Source organism: Heterodontus francisci, chromosome 11 (assembly GCF_036365525.1).
Source record: "Heterodontus francisci isolate sHetFra1 chromosome 11, sHetFra1.hap1, whole genome shotgun sequence".
Taxonomy (NCBI): domain Eukaryota; kingdom Metazoa; phylum Chordata; class Chondrichthyes; order Heterodontiformes; family Heterodontidae; genus Heterodontus; species Heterodontus francisci.
In genome coordinates, this window is record NC_090381.1 from 93534737 (window position 1) to 93554568 (window position 19832).

General features: G+C 41.8%; 1 protein-coding gene across 1 annotated transcript in view; it reads right to left on the minus strand.

Annotated features, from left to right (window-relative positions):
• Positions 1-3551: 3551 nt before the first annotated feature.
• The window catches only part of rasa2 (RAS p21 protein activator 2), a 142049-nt gene continuing 125768 nt past the window's right edge, over positions 3552-19832 (minus strand). The window contains exons 22-25 of the mRNA XM_068041686.1: positions 9991-10208; positions 8610-8713; positions 8140-8329; positions 3552-6861 (exon numbers count right to left, since the gene is read on the minus strand). Of these exons, the coding sequence (XP_067897787.1) occupies positions 6837-6861; positions 8140-8329; positions 8610-8713; positions 9991-10208 (537 nt within the window). The 3' untranslated portion in view covers positions 3552-6836. The remainder of the gene's footprint in view (positions 6862-8139; positions 8330-8609; positions 8714-9990; positions 10209-19832) is intronic.

Below are 19832 nucleotides of genomic sequence, written 5' to 3' on the forward strand. Positions count from 1 at the left end.
ATCCAGTATCTCTGCAACCACGTTCTTTATAGGTATAGGCCACCAGGTCTAGGGAATTTGTCATCTTTTAGTCCCATTCATTTCTCTAGTAATTTTTCTTTATGAATATTAATTACTTTAAGTTCCTCATTCCTATTAGACCCTTGGTTCCCCATAATTTCCAATATACATGTGTCTTCTTCTGTGAAGAGAGATATAGAAATAATGTTTGAAATCTCTGCCATTTCCTTATTTTCCATTATAATTTCTCCTGTCTCTGATTCTAAAGGGAACCATGTTTACTTTTCTCTTCAGTGGTATTTTTGTTTGGTTTGCTGCCACCTCAGTTAGTCTAGTTTAGAGAGATTTTTTAGTCTGGAGTAATTAGAACATTAACCTTAATTACATTATAACTTTGTACAGCTTCACACCAGTCTGTGTGACTCCTCCAAAGCCACGCTGCATCTATCTTCAAGTCTCTCTCACATGTCATCACTTACATCATCGGGGTAGGAGGTACTCTTTTCACGCTCTCAAGATTAACTCTCAGACCCTTATACATCTTCCTTTTTACATACTTGTAATAGCTCTTACAATCTTTTTCATATTTCCAGTTTACTCTCATTCTATTTTCTCCATCTATATCAAGTTCTTGTTCATCTATTGCTGATTTTTAAAACCCTCCTAATGGTCAGGCTTACAACTCTTTTTGGCAACATTCTTAGCCTCGTCTTTTAATGTGATACTATTCTTAACTTTTCAAGAAACCATGGTTGTGCCATTTTTCCATTGGAGTTTTTATTCCTCAAGGGAATGCATATTCACTCAGAATTATGAAATTATTTATAGTCATTTGAGAGTGCAGGACTTGAGTATTGCTGAAAATAAGAGACACGTTGTCGAAGCTTTTCGTCATGCACTTATCAGGACAATCTGCAAAAATACCAATGTAAGGGAAAACAACAACTTTATACCGAATGAGAAGAGAGTGCTGATTGGTTGGCAAGTGAACTCTGATTGGCAGAGGTGTTGCCATGGAGAATGCACCAGTTTACGGTGACTGACAATTAACTGCCAAGCTTTGTTTGAAATTTAAACCAGGTAGCTTGACTCTGATTGGTCAAGGCATTACCCTGAAGAATGAACCAGCGAATGGCTGTCACTTATTTTGTTTAGCTGAAACAGGCACAATGTTTGTACATGTTCTTTCTGTCTGCAAAGAACAGAGCCCTGTGTATTAACATATGTAGCTTCCAGTACGTGCAAATGCACCACACTGCGAGCCCTACTGACAATCATAAATTGGTTATCAGCGCAATTCTTAGCACACTAAGGATTATTTAGTAAATGTTGTCCAATCGCAGAATCACATCTAACGTTGGACACTGTGTTTTGAGTTTTGCAAGCATGGCTGGTTGGGTATGGCCTATACGGCCCACCACCACTGCGTGAATCAGTATTCATTGAACTTATGAACTCGGCAACTCGCGTAGTTGAGTTCAGTTTTAATGACACCATGTATGCCCAAATAAATGATGCTGCCATGGATCCCTTCTAGGTCCAGCTCTCGCAAACATCTTTGTTGGGTTCCATGAGAAACGTGTCTTTGAGGGTATGATAGCTGACCACATACTTCTTGCATATTTCCGATATGTAGATGATACATTTGCTATATTTGAATCCACAGCTGCATGTAATAGTTTCCTTACACGTCTTAATGGGCTCCATCTTCTGCTCAGATTCACCTTTTGAAATGGAGCAGTCAAATGAGATCCCTAATTGCCCTTGAACAGAGTGGCTCCATAGGCCATTTCAGAGGCCTGAAATGGGCATTTAAGAATCAACCACATTGCTGTGGATCTGGAGTCACATGTAGGCCAGACCAGGTAAGGATGGCAGATTTCCTTCCCTAAAGTGAACCAGATGAGTTTTTCCAACAATTGACAATGGTTTCATGGTCACCATTAGACTAGCTTTTTAATTCCAGCTTTATTAAAGGGGAGGGGAGGGGGAAGAGAGAGCAGGTGGAAGAAAGGACAGAGAGAGAGAAAAGGTGAGAGAGACTGAGGGGGGGGGGGGGGGGGAGAGAGACAGAGAGGGGGGGAAAGAGAGAGAGAGAGGACAGAGAGACAGGGGGAACAGAGAGCAGTGAGTGGGAAACATGGAGCAGAGAACACTGGAGACACGCAGGGGTGGAGAGGGAGACAGAGAGAGAGCAAGAAAGAGAGGAGAGTTAATCATTTACAGCAAAGCAGGAGGCCATTCTGTCCATAGAGTCCATGTTGGCTCTCCACAGAGATATGCAGTCAGTCCCACTCCCTGGCTTGATCCCCGTAGCCCTGCAAGTCTATTTCTCTCAGGCGGCCATCCAACTTCCTCTTGAAGTCATTGATCGTCTCCACTTCCTCCACCCTTGTGGGCAGCGAGTGCCAGGTCATTACCACTCGCTGCCTAAAAAAGTACTTCCTCGTATTCCCCCTGCGTCTTTTATATAAAACTTTCAATCTGAGTCCCCCTAGTCCTAGAGAAGGGCAGGGGTGGGCAGGGGGCCGGAAAGAGAGGAAACACCGTGTGGGGAGAGGAGGGGGATGACAGATCAAGATCTATCCTGACAGATGGACGTCTATCCAGAATACTCTACTTCACTACATCAAGTATGGGGACAGAGACTGACTACTTATTAAAGCAAAAACAATGCCAGATATGTTACTAAATCGGTTTTCAATAGAGTGACGAGAAAGTAAGGCAATAAAATTAGTCTTCTCATTTAAAGCTTCTTCACAAAAATACTTGTGTTGTTTTTATTAGCAAGATCAATTTTTAATGCCTTTATCTTTTGAAATTTGCTCACTGGCCTGAGCAGAAATCATAATGTGGCCCTCTGCCTGAAAAGGTTGGACAACCCTGTTATAGACTGTATAGGCAGCAGGCAAAGGAGAGTGTTTGGGCACACCGTGCAAAATGTTCAAGACGTCAACCATCAGGTCATTTTATAATCTTTAAAATAGCATGCAGGAACTTACTTAAAAAACATTACGAGCATCTCTTGCAATGCAAACAAAAAAGGTGAGAGAGAGAAAGGTTTAGAGAAGAAATTCCAGAGCTTCGGGTTAAGGCAGCTGAAAGCACGGGTGCCAATGGTGGAATTAAAATGGGGATGCACAAGATGGACAGAATCGGAGCAGTGCAGAGATCTCATAGGCTTTTAGAGCTAGAGGAGATTATAGAGATAGGGAGGGGCTAGGCCATGGAGGGATTTGAATACAAGGATGAGAACTTTAAAAACTGAGGCGGTCGTCAGTCCAGGAGCCAGTGGAGACCAGCAAGTACAGGAGTAATAGGTGAACGGGATTGGATGCGAGCTAGGACATGGACAGCAGAGTTTTGGATGAGCACAAGTTTATGTAGAGTGATAGATAGGTGGCCAGCCAGGACAGCGCTGGAATAGACAAGTCTGGAACGAACAAAACACAAGAAAACAAATAAGCAAACACCAAACCAATCAAGCCCACTCTTTCCCATAGCGTATCCTACCTATTTTAATCTGGATTTATCCTATCTTACATGAAACAAAATTTCTCAAATATATGTCTGTGTGTACATACATTTATAATATATACATAGTTACAAATATATTTATATAAAGCCTAAAAAGACAAAATTACAAAATCAGCAGAAATAAAAAATAAAACTGGTCAAAAAATGCATTTTTTAAACCATCACAATGCTTTGTAGGCAAGTATAACTACATAGGTACTAGCATCCTCCTACCCCCTGGATATCTGTTAGGGAGAATGGGTTAATGTAACAACCTGTGGATGAATCTACTGATGTATTGGATGGTTGACATATTGCTCTGGGGATTAGTCATGGAATTAAAAGAAAACAAAAAGCCTTGCATTTATAGAACACCTTACATGTTCACAGGTCATCCCTTCACAGCGAAGTAATTTTCAAAGTGAAGGTATTGCTGTTTTGTTGGCAAATATGACAGCCAATTATGTGCACAGCAAGGCCCAGAAGTAGCAATGAGATGAATGACAAGTTAAAGTTTTGGTGCTGGTGATTATGGGATATATTTTGACCATGACACTGGGAGAACTCCCAGGTCTTCTCCAAAAAAAAATGCAGCATTGCATATTTTATGCCCACTTGAACAAAGATATCTAGCCTTGATTTAGCATCTCACCCAATGTATGACACATCTCTGGCACTGCAAGTCAGTAATGCAACAGAGTGTCAGTCTAGATTATATGCTCAAGCCCTGGCATGAACATGAATCTACAACCTTCTTGCGCAGGAGGAGAAAATGCTTCCCTTAAGCTAAACATGAAGAGTTGAGGAGTATGGTTGTAACAAGAGAAGTGTTTTCACATGACAGTTTAGATGGATACTGAATGCACTAATTACATGCACACAAATATTTTATGACTGAAAATGAATACCTTCAATTATTTGCCAATACTCAAGTATGGAGTAAATTTCAGTCATGTTTTAATATTTTGATAAGAAAATAAAATTTAAATAAAAATACATTTCTAAAACACTAACATGCAGATAAACAAGTGCTGGGGCTTAAAAAAAAGTACAGCTCCTTGAGACAAGTAAAGCTAATATACAACATTATACAGCAGTGTGGCTTTTCAACATATACACATTGAAATACTCATTGAAGAAAACAAACTATAAACATCAAAATACAAAGCAGACTTTTTCTGGCAAATGCATATTCACGTACCAAATTGCTCAAGTTTATACAACACTTAATCAGCTGGTAGCGATCAATCAGATGGTTTCTTTCATTGAGATTCTAATTAGTGCCGACAATCACGAACATAAGATAATTTCTCTTTTATTGAATTTTGTGTTCTTTGGGGACAGGTTATTTTGCATTACAGATAGTCTTTTTTTTTTAAATAAAAAGAAAGTGACATTCTGCAATTACCCAACACAAATCATACTAAGGAGTCAGCGAAGAACTCAGTTCAGTCACTTCAAAAACCTATGTTTTTCCAAAATGGGATTTCACCAACTGTTTACACAATAAGATGTTTTGACATATTGCCGCCAACCCTGTAAACAGTAATCACTAAGATTTTGTAATTGATCCCAAAATTGAGAAGTATTTGACAGGCAGAATTAATGTTAATTGCTTTGGGACTCACCCAAATACATAGTGGGTGAAAATACCATGTGGTGTAATATTTAAATATACAGCCTAGAAAGGCCTGAGGAGTGCAATTTAATATTGCCGAGTTGACTGACCTTAGCTGGTAGGAACACTATAATTAGCCTCTAGTGTAGGAAAGTAGTTGGGGGGTGTGGTGAGAGTGAAAGAAAAATCAGCTAAGGCTCCTGCTTCTAATCAATGCCAATAATTCTAGCTGTACCCGTGAGGCAGCGGCACTGGGCTCAGCTACTACCAATGCTCACCATTCAGGAATCTTGTACAACAAGGAGGATTTATGAGTTTTGGATTTTACTTTGCGATCCACCCCTCCAAAAAAAAAAGTGAATTAACCATCAACCAACATGTGCTTTTGAGTCAATGAAACATAGAAATCTGTTTGTATTGGAAGATCATGTTAACAGCAGGCAATGAAAGGGGGAGGGAGAGGCAAGATAAGGGAATCATCAAACTTGTTCATGACAAGGGAACTGTGGAAGATGTAAATAAATGCTTTTGGGCTTCATTGCATTTAACCTAAATTTTGAAACACATCTTTACAGGGAACCAGGCAGGGTAAATTATCAGAAGGGTTACACAGCATGAATGTTCACTTGGTTGAGTATCTGTACTCCAGTATGAATCACTGCCTTCAGGAAATAGAAACAAAACACAAATTGCCTAGGGTTAGTAGACATTATTTTAAGATCTTGTGTGTGGTTATTGTAGAATTTACATCATAATTCTTTGATTACTAATATGAAAATATCCCATCATAAATCAGTTTCCTATTATTAGTACCTTTATTGATGGACCTGGAAATATGAAGAGTTATTTTGTAATTAATCTCCAGTACGTCTGACGAGATACTGACTGCTTCCCTCCACATATTGTCCAGGCCATTACCATTTAAAAACTATTATGATCTTGACGCTACAGTCAAAAATATTCAAGTATTTATCAAAGCTATATTCTGAGATGATAGGAAACGTAAGGAAAGATGTTCAACTCTGAATAGCAGCATATGCAGGGAATGCCAAAGCTCAAACTATTCTGAGTCCATATAGGGAATATTGAAAGAACCCAGTCTGAACTTAACACACAATGAATATTGAAAATGCGTGTGATGGATAGCACATTACAATTACAGTGGAAAAATACGGTGTATGATTCTAGCAATCAGCAGAAATTACAAACTTTTCCAGGGCATTAAAACAAATATTTAACAGCTTCCACTCAGTTCATTTCTCAGTAAAAGAGAGAAAAATATTTAAAAGATATAAAAATACCTAATGCAAGTTAAGAAAATTTGGACAAATCCTCAAGACATATTACACGGCAGAAAATGCAAATGGAATACACAGAACGGATGCACAATGAATAACCACGTTATGGCCGAACGGATCATTCAACTGATCTGAAAAAATTGATACCTGTATCAGTTTAAAAAAAATTATAAATTAAGATCACCTGGGAAAGTTCAGATGATTAAAGTGCATTGAAATCAGTTCTCTTTGTGGACTTCACATAAATGTTCACCATCAGTAAAACATTCTGTATATCTACTAAAGGCCAGGTTTGCCGGTCTCACATCCTCAAACACCAGCAATGGCATGAAAAAAAAACAAGCAATTCCAGAAGGTTTTCCTGTGGAGTTTCAGCAGCCATCATGCCCTCTCTTCAATCGACATTATTTTGTTCCTATAGGATTTTCTCTGCAACAAAAAATAAAAGGTTAAGATGACAAACTACCTGAAATTCCTTACTATTTCACAATGAAGAAATGGCAAATGGAATTTAATCCTGAGAAGTGTGAGGTGATGCATTTTGGGAGGACTACAAGGCAAGGGAATATACAATGGATGGTAAGTCTCTAGGAAGTACAGAAGGTCAGAGGGACCTTGGTGTACTTGTCCATCGATCACTGAAGGCAGCAACACAGGTAGGTAAGATGGTTAGGAAGGCATATGGGAGACTTGCCTTTATTAGCCGAGGCATAGAATCTAAGAGCAGGGAGGTTATGATGGAGCTGTATAAAACGCTAGTTAGGCCACAGCTGGAGTACTATGTACAGTTCTGGGCACCACACTATAGGAAGGGTGTGATTGCACTGGAGAGGGTGCAGAGGAGATTCACCAGGATGTTGCCTGGGCTGGTGCATTTCAGCTATGAAGCGAGACTGAAAAGACTAGGGTTGTTTTCCTTAGAGCAGAGAAGGCTGAGGGGAGATATGATTGAGGTATACAAAATTATGAGGGGCATTGACAGGTTTGATAGGAAGAAACTTCTTCCCTTAGTGGAGGGGTCAATAACCAGGGGTCATAGATTTAAGGTAAGGTGCAGGAGGTTTAGAGGGGATTTGAGGAAAAATAATTTCACCCAGCGGGTGGTTGGAATCTGGAATGCACTGCCTGAAGAGGCAGTAGAGGCAGGAACCCTCACAACATTTAAGTAGTATTTAGATGAGCACTTGAAATGCCACAGCATACAAGGCTACGGGCCAAGTGCTGGAAAATGGGATTAGAATGGTGCTTGATGGCCGACACAGACACAATGGGCCGAATGGCCTGTTTCTGTGCCGTATAACTCTTATGACTCCAAGAACCATGCTAAAGAAACCTAACAATGAGACTTTAATAAGAATGAACTTTTTCAGTTAATCTCTTGAACTTGGTTTTGGCACTACCACTGACTGAATTCTTTGAGTGACCTTCTCAATAATAATAATACAACCTACAGTTGCAAAAAAGCTCTACACCACATAGCTCATCTTCATGTTCCACAATGAAATAAAGTCAGGTGGGCCAAAATCCTGGAACTTCCTCCCTAAAAGCACTGTGGCATATGGACTGCAGTGGTTCAGGAAGACAGCTCACTACCACCTTCTCATAATCAATTAGGGATAGGCAATAAATGCTGGCCTTGCCAGCAACGCTCACATCCCACGAACAAATAAAAAAAATCTTAAACAATAATATTAAACCAATACTTACTCGCTGCCATATTTAGCACATGTTGATCTTTTAATTCGGTACTGTTCATGAAATTCAGCCAACTTATCCACAACTACAATTATTTGTTGAAGACTTTTAAAGGTGACTCTTGAATCTTCAATAGTAAAGTGGGCATATTCATCTTGCTCCAGTTGAGGACCTTGATACACATCTATACTCGCACAAGCATCTACAGCAAAAATCCAGCACAATGTTGAAAACTTAGTTGAAGTGCTGAAGGCATCAGCAATCTTCTCATTTTCTCTCAGTAAGTTAGTCCACCAGTTATTCTAAAGGACAATGTCAACATAGTCTTTCCAAGACACTGCCCTTTGTTTACAGACAAAGGAGTCTATTGTGATGTCATAGATCACATCTAGCATAATTTGTTTTCCATTTTATTTTAAACGTAAAAGTGAAGAGATGAAAATAAGAAACTCATTAATTATTGGGGAATCTTGGAAACTAACCTTCCATTTTCTGCAGCCTGGGCAGGTTGGCATGGAACAACGAAAATATCCTTTCAGCTTCCCGGTCACAGTCAATGGCTAGCTGGATATTTGCCGGAGAACCCCTGAAGGCAAAGACAAAAACAGGAAATAGAACATAGGAAATAGGAGCAGCAGTAGGCCATTTGGCCCCTCGAGCTTGCTGCGCTACTCAATAAGATCATGGGTAATCTGATTGTGGCCTTAAATCTACTTTCCTGCTTGCCCCCCAATAACCCTAGACTCCCCTGTAGATCAAAAATCTGTAACTCAGCCTTGAATAGATTCAAGGACTCAGCCTCCATTGCTCTCTGTGGAAGAGAATTCCAAACACTAACATCCATCAGAGAAGAAATCCTCATCTCCATCTTAAATGGGAAACCCCTTATTTTGAAACTGTGCACCCTAGTTCTAGAATGCCCTATGAGGGGCAACATCCTCTCAGCATCTACCCTGTCATGTCCCCTCAGAATCTAATAAGTTTCAATAATTGTTAAGTTTGTTAAATTGCAAGTACTCCTTTAGATATTTTCTGAGTAACTGATTTGTATAAATTATATATCTTATCCCTACCTAAAAATGAACACCAATATTGGATACAACCATGTGCTCAAGCACACAATGGGCTGAAGGTATTAGAATTAGACACTACAGAAAGACCAAAGATGTATAAGTTGAACAAATCTGTGTTGCACTGCTACTCTCCCAGTCGACATCACTCATACATTAAGTATTAACAGATCACATCATATTGATAAAGTATAACAGAGCTACCCAGACCTCATTACTATTACTGCTTTTCTACTTTGACCTCGAGTTGAGAGGGATCAAAAGTACTTGTAGAAGAACCTTTGCCAAGTGTCATTTGGACTAGTACTCAGACCTGGGTTTTCGAATAACCTGACATCACAGCTACTATGATGTTGTTTTGAAGATAGATTCCTACCCAGTAAAGAAGTTTAAAAACATATATTTTTATACAAAAGTAGTAAAAATTAGAACAGGACAATGTCAGGCCAAGGGAAACAAAAATTAGATTCAATCCACATCAGTATGTTTTTTTAAATATTATTACAAGCATCAAAAGTTAGGCATTATGCTGGGGGTTACTATGATTTGAGGCAGACACCTAACTAGATATCAGACAGTAAGTGACACCAGTCTGGCAAAGCAGATTTGTTAAACTGTGAAATATTTTCAACTTGGTACGAAGTTCACTTCCTGCAAGTTAGTACGTAGGTATCATTACAGATTTGTTGCATTACACCATTTAATCTTTATTTACCACTTTTGTTCAGAATCAGCCTGTATGCTTCAAGGGAACATGTTCAAGATAATATTTTTGACTCAGAGAATGACTCACCCGGTACAGCTCGTGCATCCAACAGCTTTTTCATCAGTATTTTTGCAGCAGATCCAGCTTCCAGATAAAAAAGCACAAGGATGGTAAATATGCATCCTCTCAGGATTGCAACGACTCACTCTGGTAATTATCTCAATCCATTCATTGGCTTCCACACAGTTACTGGCTTGAACATAAAGTGGTCTTTCAGGTCTTTCAATACTGAGGACTTGAAACATCTGAAAACAAAAAAAAATTAACATTTCAAATCTTCTTTCGAGTCCTTGATGGATAACGCTCAGGGTTAGAGGAGTTCAAAATTGCACCTATCTTGCTTCTTTAGGCCTATCAACAAATAAGCTAATGTCCTGTACATGTTAACCAAAATGAGCTTTTCACTAGAAGTGAGCAATGGATAGTAAAACCAGCATTATATTTCCAATAGAAAATTTAAATTCCGGTACAATATTTGATTAAAGCAACAATTAGGACTAAGAATTGTGCAGTCTGGAACTACTCCACAGCATGGAACTCCCGAACACTTCATGCTAAAATGAAGACTAGTTAAACCATCAGCTTAACAAAACGATTAGATAAAGCCATAACTTCATTGAAATCCAAACATTAAGTCATTCTAAACAAAAGGTGAATGGATACTGTTCAGACTGTAGATGTAAACAGTTGTATTCTCCAGGAATCAGTGTTAGAACCACTGCTTTTCTCAGTATTTTATTTAAATAATTCAGACTCGAGTATGAGAGGCTCAACATGAACATTTGCAGACAGAAAAAACAGGGAACATAGTGACTTCAGATGGACATAGATTAAGACCTTGCCTTCATAAGGTAAGAAGTGGGCTTTGTTCACTGATGATTATCATGTTCAACTCCATTGGCAATTCCTCAGATAATGAAACAGTACTTGTCCGCATGCAGAAAGATCTAGACAACATCCAGGCACGCGCTGATAAATGACAAGTAACATTTAGGCCACACAATTGCCAATCATCTCTAACAAGAGAGAATCTAAACAGCTCCCCACAACATTCAAAAGCATAAACATAGTGGACTCAACCCCCTCCCAACAATGCCCCATCAGCAGCATCCTAGGGGTCATTATTGACCAGAAATTTAACGGTACCAGTCACACAAATATCATGACTGCAAGAGCAGGTCAGAGGCTGGGTATTCTATGGCGAGTGTTATGACCAGGTGAGAAAGAGGTCCAGGGTTCCCTTTCAGCCTTCACTTGGTCTTACTGTAACAGGGTTAATTTTAAACACACCATGTTTTTAGCTCCCCCTTGGTGAATCCTTGTTCACCGCTTTCCAATTATAAGGCAAAGAAACCAGCACAAACTGGCTTTCTTAGGTTTAAAGAAGCTGAAATTTATTAAACTTAAACTCTAATTCGGTCGACGCCTACGGATACACGACACGCCCATGCTAGCATGCATATGCAATACACATGCACATAGAAACACCACCACCTCAAAAGATCCCCTGCGAATTACATACTATTCCGACTTCAGTATTGTTGAAAATAGACAGATAGACTAAGCTCATCATCTTGCACTCATCAGGGCAAGCCACAAGAATACCAATGTAAGGAAAAACAACTTTATACTGTATGGAAAGAGCGCTGATTGGTTGGCAAGTGAACTCAGACTGGTAGAGGCATTGCCATGGAGAATGCATCAGCTTACGGCGACTGACAGTTAACTGCCTAGCTTGTTTGAAATTTAAACCAAACAGCTTGACTGACTGGTCAAGGCATTGCCCTGAGGAATGAACCAGCGAATGGCTGTCACTTACTTTGTTTAGCTGAAACAGGTGCAATGTTTGTACATGTTCTTTTTGTCTGCAAAGAACAGGGCCCTGTGTACTAATATATGTAGCTTCCAGTACACGCAATTGTGCCACACTTAGAGCCCTACTGACAATCTTAAATTGGTTGTCAGCGTAATTCTTAGCACACGGAGGATTATTTAGCAAATGTTGTCCAATCGAGGAATCACATCTAATGTTGGACACTGTGTTTTGAGTTTTACAAGCACGGGCTGGTTGGGTACAGCCTGTACTTGCCCGTTGCGAACAGCGGAAGGGACATGTTGTTTGATACGATCCCCAAGTCTTTGGGACATACGGCCTATATACCTAGCATCTCACTGGCATTAAAATTCACATATCACGCTACTCATTTGTGTGATAGGCAGGACATCTTTTTGGCTTGACGACAGCATCCTGTTCATGGCAAACACCACATATGTTGCTACTGCATAGCAGCAGCGTGAAACAGCTAGCTTCATCTGTTGCCCAAATTTTTGGGATACATTACCCTTCTAGGGTAATTTGAGGTAGACTGGACACTTTTCAGGGCTGAAAATAATGGCCTTAGGCTGTGAGGACAAACACTCTCATATATAACACCTGGAGCTCATTGCATTCAGTTTTAATACCAAGTATGCCCAAATAGATGGTGTTGCCATGGGATCCCCTCTAGGCCCAGCTCTCTCAAACATCTTTATTGGGTTTCATGAGAAATGTGTCATTGAGGGAATGACAACTAATATCTCTTGTATATTTCCGATATGTTGATGATACCTTTGCTATATTTGAATCCGCAGCTGCATGCAATAATTTCCTTACACGTCTTAATGGGCTCCAACCTGCACTCAAATTCACCTTTGAAATGGAACAGTCAAATGAGCTCCCTTTCCTTGACATACTAGTAGAGGAACCTGCTAAGGGGTTCGCTATCACAATCTACTGCAAACGTACCTTCACTGGTCAATACACACGTTGGGAGTCTTACAGTTCCATGCACTATAAGATTGGCCTCATCGGCAACCTCGTAAACCGGGCCCGAGCCATTTGCTCACCATGCAAGCTTGATGCTGAAATAGGGCGGATCAAAGACATACTGCGTGACAATGGCTACCGTGATCAGATCATTTCTCACTGTATATCACGCAAACTTATGAACTTATTTCCATCTTAAAAAAGAAACCTCTTATTCTTAAACTGTGTCCCCTGGTTCTAGTCTGCCTGACAAGAGGAGACATCCTCTCAGTATCCACTCTATCGGGCGGAGTTTTACATTGGTCAAGAGGCCCTGCCCACTGGCCAAAATGTTAGGGGTAAGACCACCTCAGCCACGCTCGAGAGCTGTAATTTTATGTGGCACAGGCCCTTAACTGGCGTCAGGCGGGATTTCAGTCCCTCTGAGGCAGGATGTCCCACCTCCAAGAGCTGCCAGCCAATCTGCGGCTGGCAGTTCAGTCCCAGCAGTGCCACCAGGAGTGGTGGCCACTGCTGGGACTGCAGCCAGAGAAAAGAGCAAGAGGAATGCTGGCCCTGGAAAAAAGTTGTTTGTGGGGCCTCACTGGGGACAAATCGGCTGGGTCCCGGCGCAAGGGTGCTGTCGGTTCGGGTTGGGGGTGAGGGGGAGGAATGTAGTTCAGTGGGGGTGGTTGGGGGGGCCTCCGTGGGGCACAGGATATTCAATCAGGCAGGCCCCGTGCCCCAGCCTGTAAGGAGGACGTCAGGTTTTAATAGGCCACCTCCCAGAAGGCCTAAGCTGCCTGTCGGTCACTGGTAATATACTAGGGGGAGGCCCTTAATTGGCCTGGGGTGGTCAGGCAATTTCCCGCCGCCACCATCCCTTGCAAAATTTCAGTGGGGGCAGGAAGGCGACGGAAATGGCAGTCCTCGCCTTCCACTCAATTTTACGACCTCCCTACTTCCAGCCCGCTTCTGCAGGGGGGCTTAAAATTCTGGCCATTAAATCCCCTCAGGATCTTATGTTTCATATGATAAGATCACCCCGCATTCTTCTAAACTCCAGTGGGTATACGTTCAACCTTTCTTCACAAGTTAAGCCCTTCATCCCCAGAATTAGGTAAGTGAACCTTCTCTGAACCGCTTCTAACACAATTATATCCTTTTTCAAATAAAGAGACCAAAACTGTACACAGTACTCCAGATATGGTCGCACCAAGGCCCAGTACTACTGCAGTAACACGATGGACCAAATGGTCTCCATCTGCACTTTAACAATTCTGTGAAATACTTAATCCCCCTTGAAATAAACGGCAACATTCCATTTGCCTTCCTAATCATCTGCTGTACCTGCATAAATAATCTTTTGTGAATCATGTACCAGGACACCCAGATCCCTCTGTACCACCGAGTCCTGCAATCTCTCTCCATTTAAATAGTATACAGCTTTTCTATTCTTCTAGCCAAAGTGGACAAGTTCATACTTTCCCACATCATACTCCATCTGCCAAATTTTTGCCCACCCACATAACCTATGTCCTTTTGTAGACTCTTCACCTCCTCTCGACAGCTTACTTATCTTGGTGTCATTGGCAAATTTTGCTACCGTACATTCAGTCCCTTCATCCAAGTCACTGGTATAAATTGTAAATAGTTGAGGCCCCAGCACTGATCTCTGTGGCACTCCACTAGTTATAGCTTGCCAACTCGAAAAAGGCCCATTTATCCCGACTCTGCTTCCTGTTAGCTAACCAGTCCTTTATCCATGCTAATATGTTACCTCCTATACCATGCATTATCTTGTGTAGTAACCTTTGATGTGGCACCTTATCAAACGCCTTTTGTAAATCTATGTACAACACATAGGGCGGCACAGTGGCGCAGTGGTTAGCACCGCAGCCTCACAGCTCCAGCAACCCGGGATCAATTCTGGGTACTACCTGTGTGGAGTTTGCAAGTTCTCCCTGTGTCTGCGTGGGTTTCCTCCGGGTGCTCCGGTTTCCTCCCACATGCCAAAGACTTGCAGGTGGATAGGTAAATTGGCCATTATAAATTGCCCCTAGTATAGGTAGGTGGTAGGGATAGGTGGGGATGTGGTAGGAATATGGAATTAGTGTAGGATTAGTATAAATGGGTGGTTGATGGTCGGTACAGACTCGGTGGGCCGAAGGGCCTGTTTCAGTGCTGTATCTCTAAACTAAACTAAACATCTACAGGTTCCCCTTTATCCACCTTGCCTGTTGCTTCCTCGAAGAACTAATACATTAAACAAGATTTCCTTTTCACAAAACCATGACGACTCTGTTTATTCCCATAATGATTTTCTAAGTATCCTGCTATAACCTCCTTAATAATGGATTCTAGTAGCTTCCCCATGACAGATTAGTTTCTCTTTTCCTATTTAAATACTTGTAGAAACTCTTGTGTTTTTATATTACTGGCTAGTTTTCTCTCATGCCCTACTTTCTCTCTCTTTAATTTTTTGTCATTCTTTGCCGGTTATTAAAATCTTCTGAACTACCACTAATCTATGCAGATTTGTACAGTGTTTCTTTTAATCTGATTCTATCCTTAACTTTATTTAGCCACAAATGATGCATCCTTAAAAAAAAATCTCTTTCTCACTGGGCTAAATCTTGCTGAGAATTACTAACTATTTCCTTAAAAGTCTGCCACTGCATTTCTACAGTCCTATCTTTTTAACTAGTTCCCAGTTCGCTTTAGCTAGCTCTGCCTTCTTACTCATATAATTACCTTCATTTAGGTTTAAAACACTAATCTTGGACCCACACTTCTCCCTTTCAAACTGAACGCGAAATTCTATCACGGTATGATCGCTGTCGCTTGGAGGCTCCTTTACCAGGAGATTAATTAATTAATCTTGTCTCATTGCGCATTACCAGGTCTCGAAAAGTCTGCTCCCTAGTTGGCTCTAGAATGCACTGCTCTAAGAAACTGTCCCAAATAGACGGTGAACTCATTTTCCAGGCTACATTTGCCAATCTGTTTTGCCCGATCTACATGTAGATGAAAGTCACCCATGACTATTGCGGTACCTTTCTTGCATGCTCCATTTATTTCTTCCTGTATACTCTGTCCTACAGTGTAAGAACTGTTGGGGGGCATATAAAGTACTCCCACAAGTGCCCTCTTAACTTTCCTATTTCTTATCTCTACCCAAACTGATTCCACATCTTACTCTTCTGAGCAAAGGTCATCTGTCACTACTGTACTAATGACATACTCAATTAACAAAGCCACCCCACTACCTTTTCCTAGCTTCCTGTCTTTTTGAAATGTCAAATAGTCTTCAATATTCCTAGGAGCCCTAACAAAATTGGAGTCAATGGAAATCAGGGCGGAAATTCTCCACTGGTTGGAGTCATATCTAGCGCAAAGGAAGATGGTTGTGGTTGTTGGAGGTCAATCATCTCAGCTCCAGAATATCACTGCAGGAGTTCCTCAGGTAGTGTCCAAGACCCAACCATCTTCAGCTGCTTCATCAATGACCTCCCTTCAATCACAAGGCCAGAAGTGGGGATGTTCGCTGATGATTGCGCAATGTTCAGCACCATTCGCAACTCCTCAGATGCTTAAGCAGTCCATGTAGAAATGCAGCAAGACCTGGACAATATCCAGGCTTGGGCTAAATAGAGGCAAGTAACATTTGCGCCACACAAGACCATCTCACACGAGAGAATCTAACCATCTCCCCTTGATGTTCAATGGCATTACCATCGCTGAATTCCCAACTATCAACATTCTGTGGGTTACCATTGACCAGAAACTGAACTGGAATAGCCATATAAATACCGTGGCTACAAGAGCAGGTCAGAGGCTAGGAATAGTGCAGTGAGTAACTCACCTCCTGACTCCCCAAAACCTGTCCACCATCTACAAGGCACAAGTCAGGAGTGTGATGGAATACTCTCCACTTGCCTGGATGGGTGCAGCTCCAACAACATTCAAGAAGCTCAACACCATCCACAAACATTCACTCCCTCCACCAACGCACAGTTGCAGCAGTGTGTACCATCTACAAGATGCACTGCAACAACACACCAAGGCTCCTTAGACAGCACCTTCGTAACCCACGACCTTTAGCACCTAGAAGGACAAGGGCAGCAGATGCATGGGAACACCACCACCTGCAAGTTCCCCTCCAAGTCACACACCATCCTGACTTGGAACTATATTGCTGTTCCTTCACTGTTGCTGGGTCAAAATCCTGGAACTCCCTTGCTAACAGCACTGTTGATGTACCTACCCCACATGGACTGCAGCAGTTCAAGAAGGCAGCTCACCACCACCTTCTCAAGGGCAATTAGTGATGGGCAATAAATGCTGGCCTAACCAACGACACCCACATCCAATGAACAAATTTAAAAAAAAATTCAGGTCCCAGCCTTGGCCACCTTGCAACCATGTCTCTGCACTGGTTATCAGGTCACACATATTTATTTCTATCTGTGCTAACAATTCATCCATTTTGTTACGAATGCTGCACGCATTCAGATACAGAGCCTTTAACACTGGTCTTTTTACCATTTCTGCAACCTTTGGCCTTATCTGCTGGTGCAGTCTTGTGTTTATACACTCTGTCCCTTCCTGGCACACTCTGGTTATCAAAACCCAAATCACTACCCTGCTCTATTACCTCTGATTTACCACATCTCTCCTCACATGATCCTCTTGCCCCCGCCAACTATTTAGTTTAAAGCCCTCTCTACTGTCCTAGTTATACAACTTGCCAGAACACTGGTCCCAGCACTGTTCAGGTGAAGACCGTGCCAACAGTACAGCTCCCACTTTCCCCATTACTGGTGCCAGTGCCCCATGAATCGAATCCCATTTCTACCACACCAGTCTTTGAGCCATGCATTCACCTCTTTAATCTTATTTACCATGCCAATTTGCTTGTGGCGCGAGGTAATAATCAAGATTACCTTTCAGGTTCTGCTTTTTAATTTAGCCCCCAAGCTGCTCATACTCCCTGTGCAGAACCTATTTCCTAGTCCTATCTATGTTGTTGGTACCCACATAGAGTACAAGTGGATCCTCCCCCTCCCACTGCAAGTTTCTCTCCAGCCCAAACCAGATGTCCCAAATCCTGGCACCAGACACGCAACACAGCCTTGTGGACTCTCGCTCGGAGCTGCAGAGAACTGTCTCTCTCTCCCCCGACTACAATATCTCCTATTACTACATTCCTATTTATTCCCCCCGCTTGAATGGCTTTCTGTACCACAGTGCCATGGTCAGCTTGCTCATTCACCCTGCAGCCCTCATTCTCATGCATATAAGCTGAAAGGACCTCAAACCTGTTGGACAATTACAAGGGCAGAGGTTCCTCCACTTTGGTCTCTATCTCCTTAGTAGTATTACTCGCAGTCACACCCGCCCTGTCCCCAACTACTGACCAAATCAGAAGGTGCTATCCTATGGGGCGTGACTACCTTCTGGAACAAAGTATCCAGGTAACTTTTCCCCCTCCCTAATGCATCCTGATTTACACCCAAAGATTTAGACCAAGCAAGCTCAATCACCCCACATTGGTGTAACTCAGTTTTCTGGATCTTTCTTACTAAGACCTGTGCTATACTTGACCAAAGTAATTTTTAGAAATTTTTCAGATCCCTCTTCCTGTTGTGTTCAGAAGGACTATTGGTATTCCCAATGGACATACTACTATTTTGCATAATAATGAAAGAGGAAGAGCATGGACAAGAGGCTCAGCAGCCCACATGCTTTAATGTTATGCTGCATTTGCACTCGTTTTATGCTGACCTTTAAGTTTCTGGCAAGAGTAAATAAGCTCCACAGAAAATATTGGCACAAGTTCCCATCGGCAAGATCAGCGAAGAATTCAGCTTAAGTTTCAGCACAAATGGGACCGAGGAAACTCTGGGCTATTGTGTTGAGTTCTGGGGGGCTTAGTTTAGGAAGTATATTCTGGCAATGGAAGTGATCCAAAAAAGATAAATGATGATGATAGCGAGATGAGAGGCTTTAGTAATGAAGGATGATGAAAATGTGGCTCATTAGAGCAAATGAAGGGCAAGAGGAAATTTAGTTTGAGTAGTTGGCAAGTCAAATAGGAAGGATTACATTTCAGACTGACAAAAAAAGAATGAAGTGAGAGGTTTAAAGTGTGTCTACTTCAACGCCAGGAGCATCCGGAATAAGGTGGGTGAGCTTGCAGCATGGGTTGGTACCTGGGATCTCGATGTAGTGGCCATTTCGGAGACATGGGCAGAGCAGGGGCAGGAATGGATGTTGCAGATTCCGGGATTTAGATGTTTCAGTAAGAACAGAGAAGATGGTAAAAGAGGGGGGGGTGTGGCATTGTTAATCAAGGAGAGTATTACAGCGACAGAAAGGACGTTTGAGGACTCGTCTACTGAGGTAGTATGGGCCGAGGTTAGAAACAGGAGAGGTGAGGTTACCCTGTTGGGAGTCTTTTATAGACCTCTGAATAGTTCCAGAGATGTAGAGGAAAGGATAGCGAAGATGATTCTCGACAGGGGCGAGAGTAACAGGGTAGTTGTTATGGGGGAATTTAACTTTCCAAATATCGACTGGAAATACTATAGTTCGAGTACTTTAGATGGGTCTGTTTTTGTCCAGTGTGTGCAGGAGGGTTTTCTGACAGTATGTAGACAGGCCAACCAGGGGCGATGCCACATTGGATTTGGTACTGGGAAATGAACCCGGCCAGGTGTTCGATTTAGATGTAGGTGAGCACTTTGGTGATAGTGATCACAATTCGGTTAGGTTTACCTTAGCGATGGGCAGGGACAGGTATATACTGCAGGGCAAGAATTATAGCTGGGGGAAAGGAAATTATGATGCGATTAGGCAAGATTTAGGATGCGTAGGATGGGGAAGGAAACTGCAGGGGATGGGAACAATCGAAATGTGGAGCTTATTCAAGGAGCAGCTACTAAGTGTCCTTGATAAGTATGTACCTGTGAGGCAGGGAGGAAGTTGTCGAGCAAGGGAGCCGTGGTTTACTAAAGAAGTTGAAGCGCTTGTCAAGAGGAAGAAGGAGGCTTATGTTAGGATGAGACGTGAAGGCTCAGTT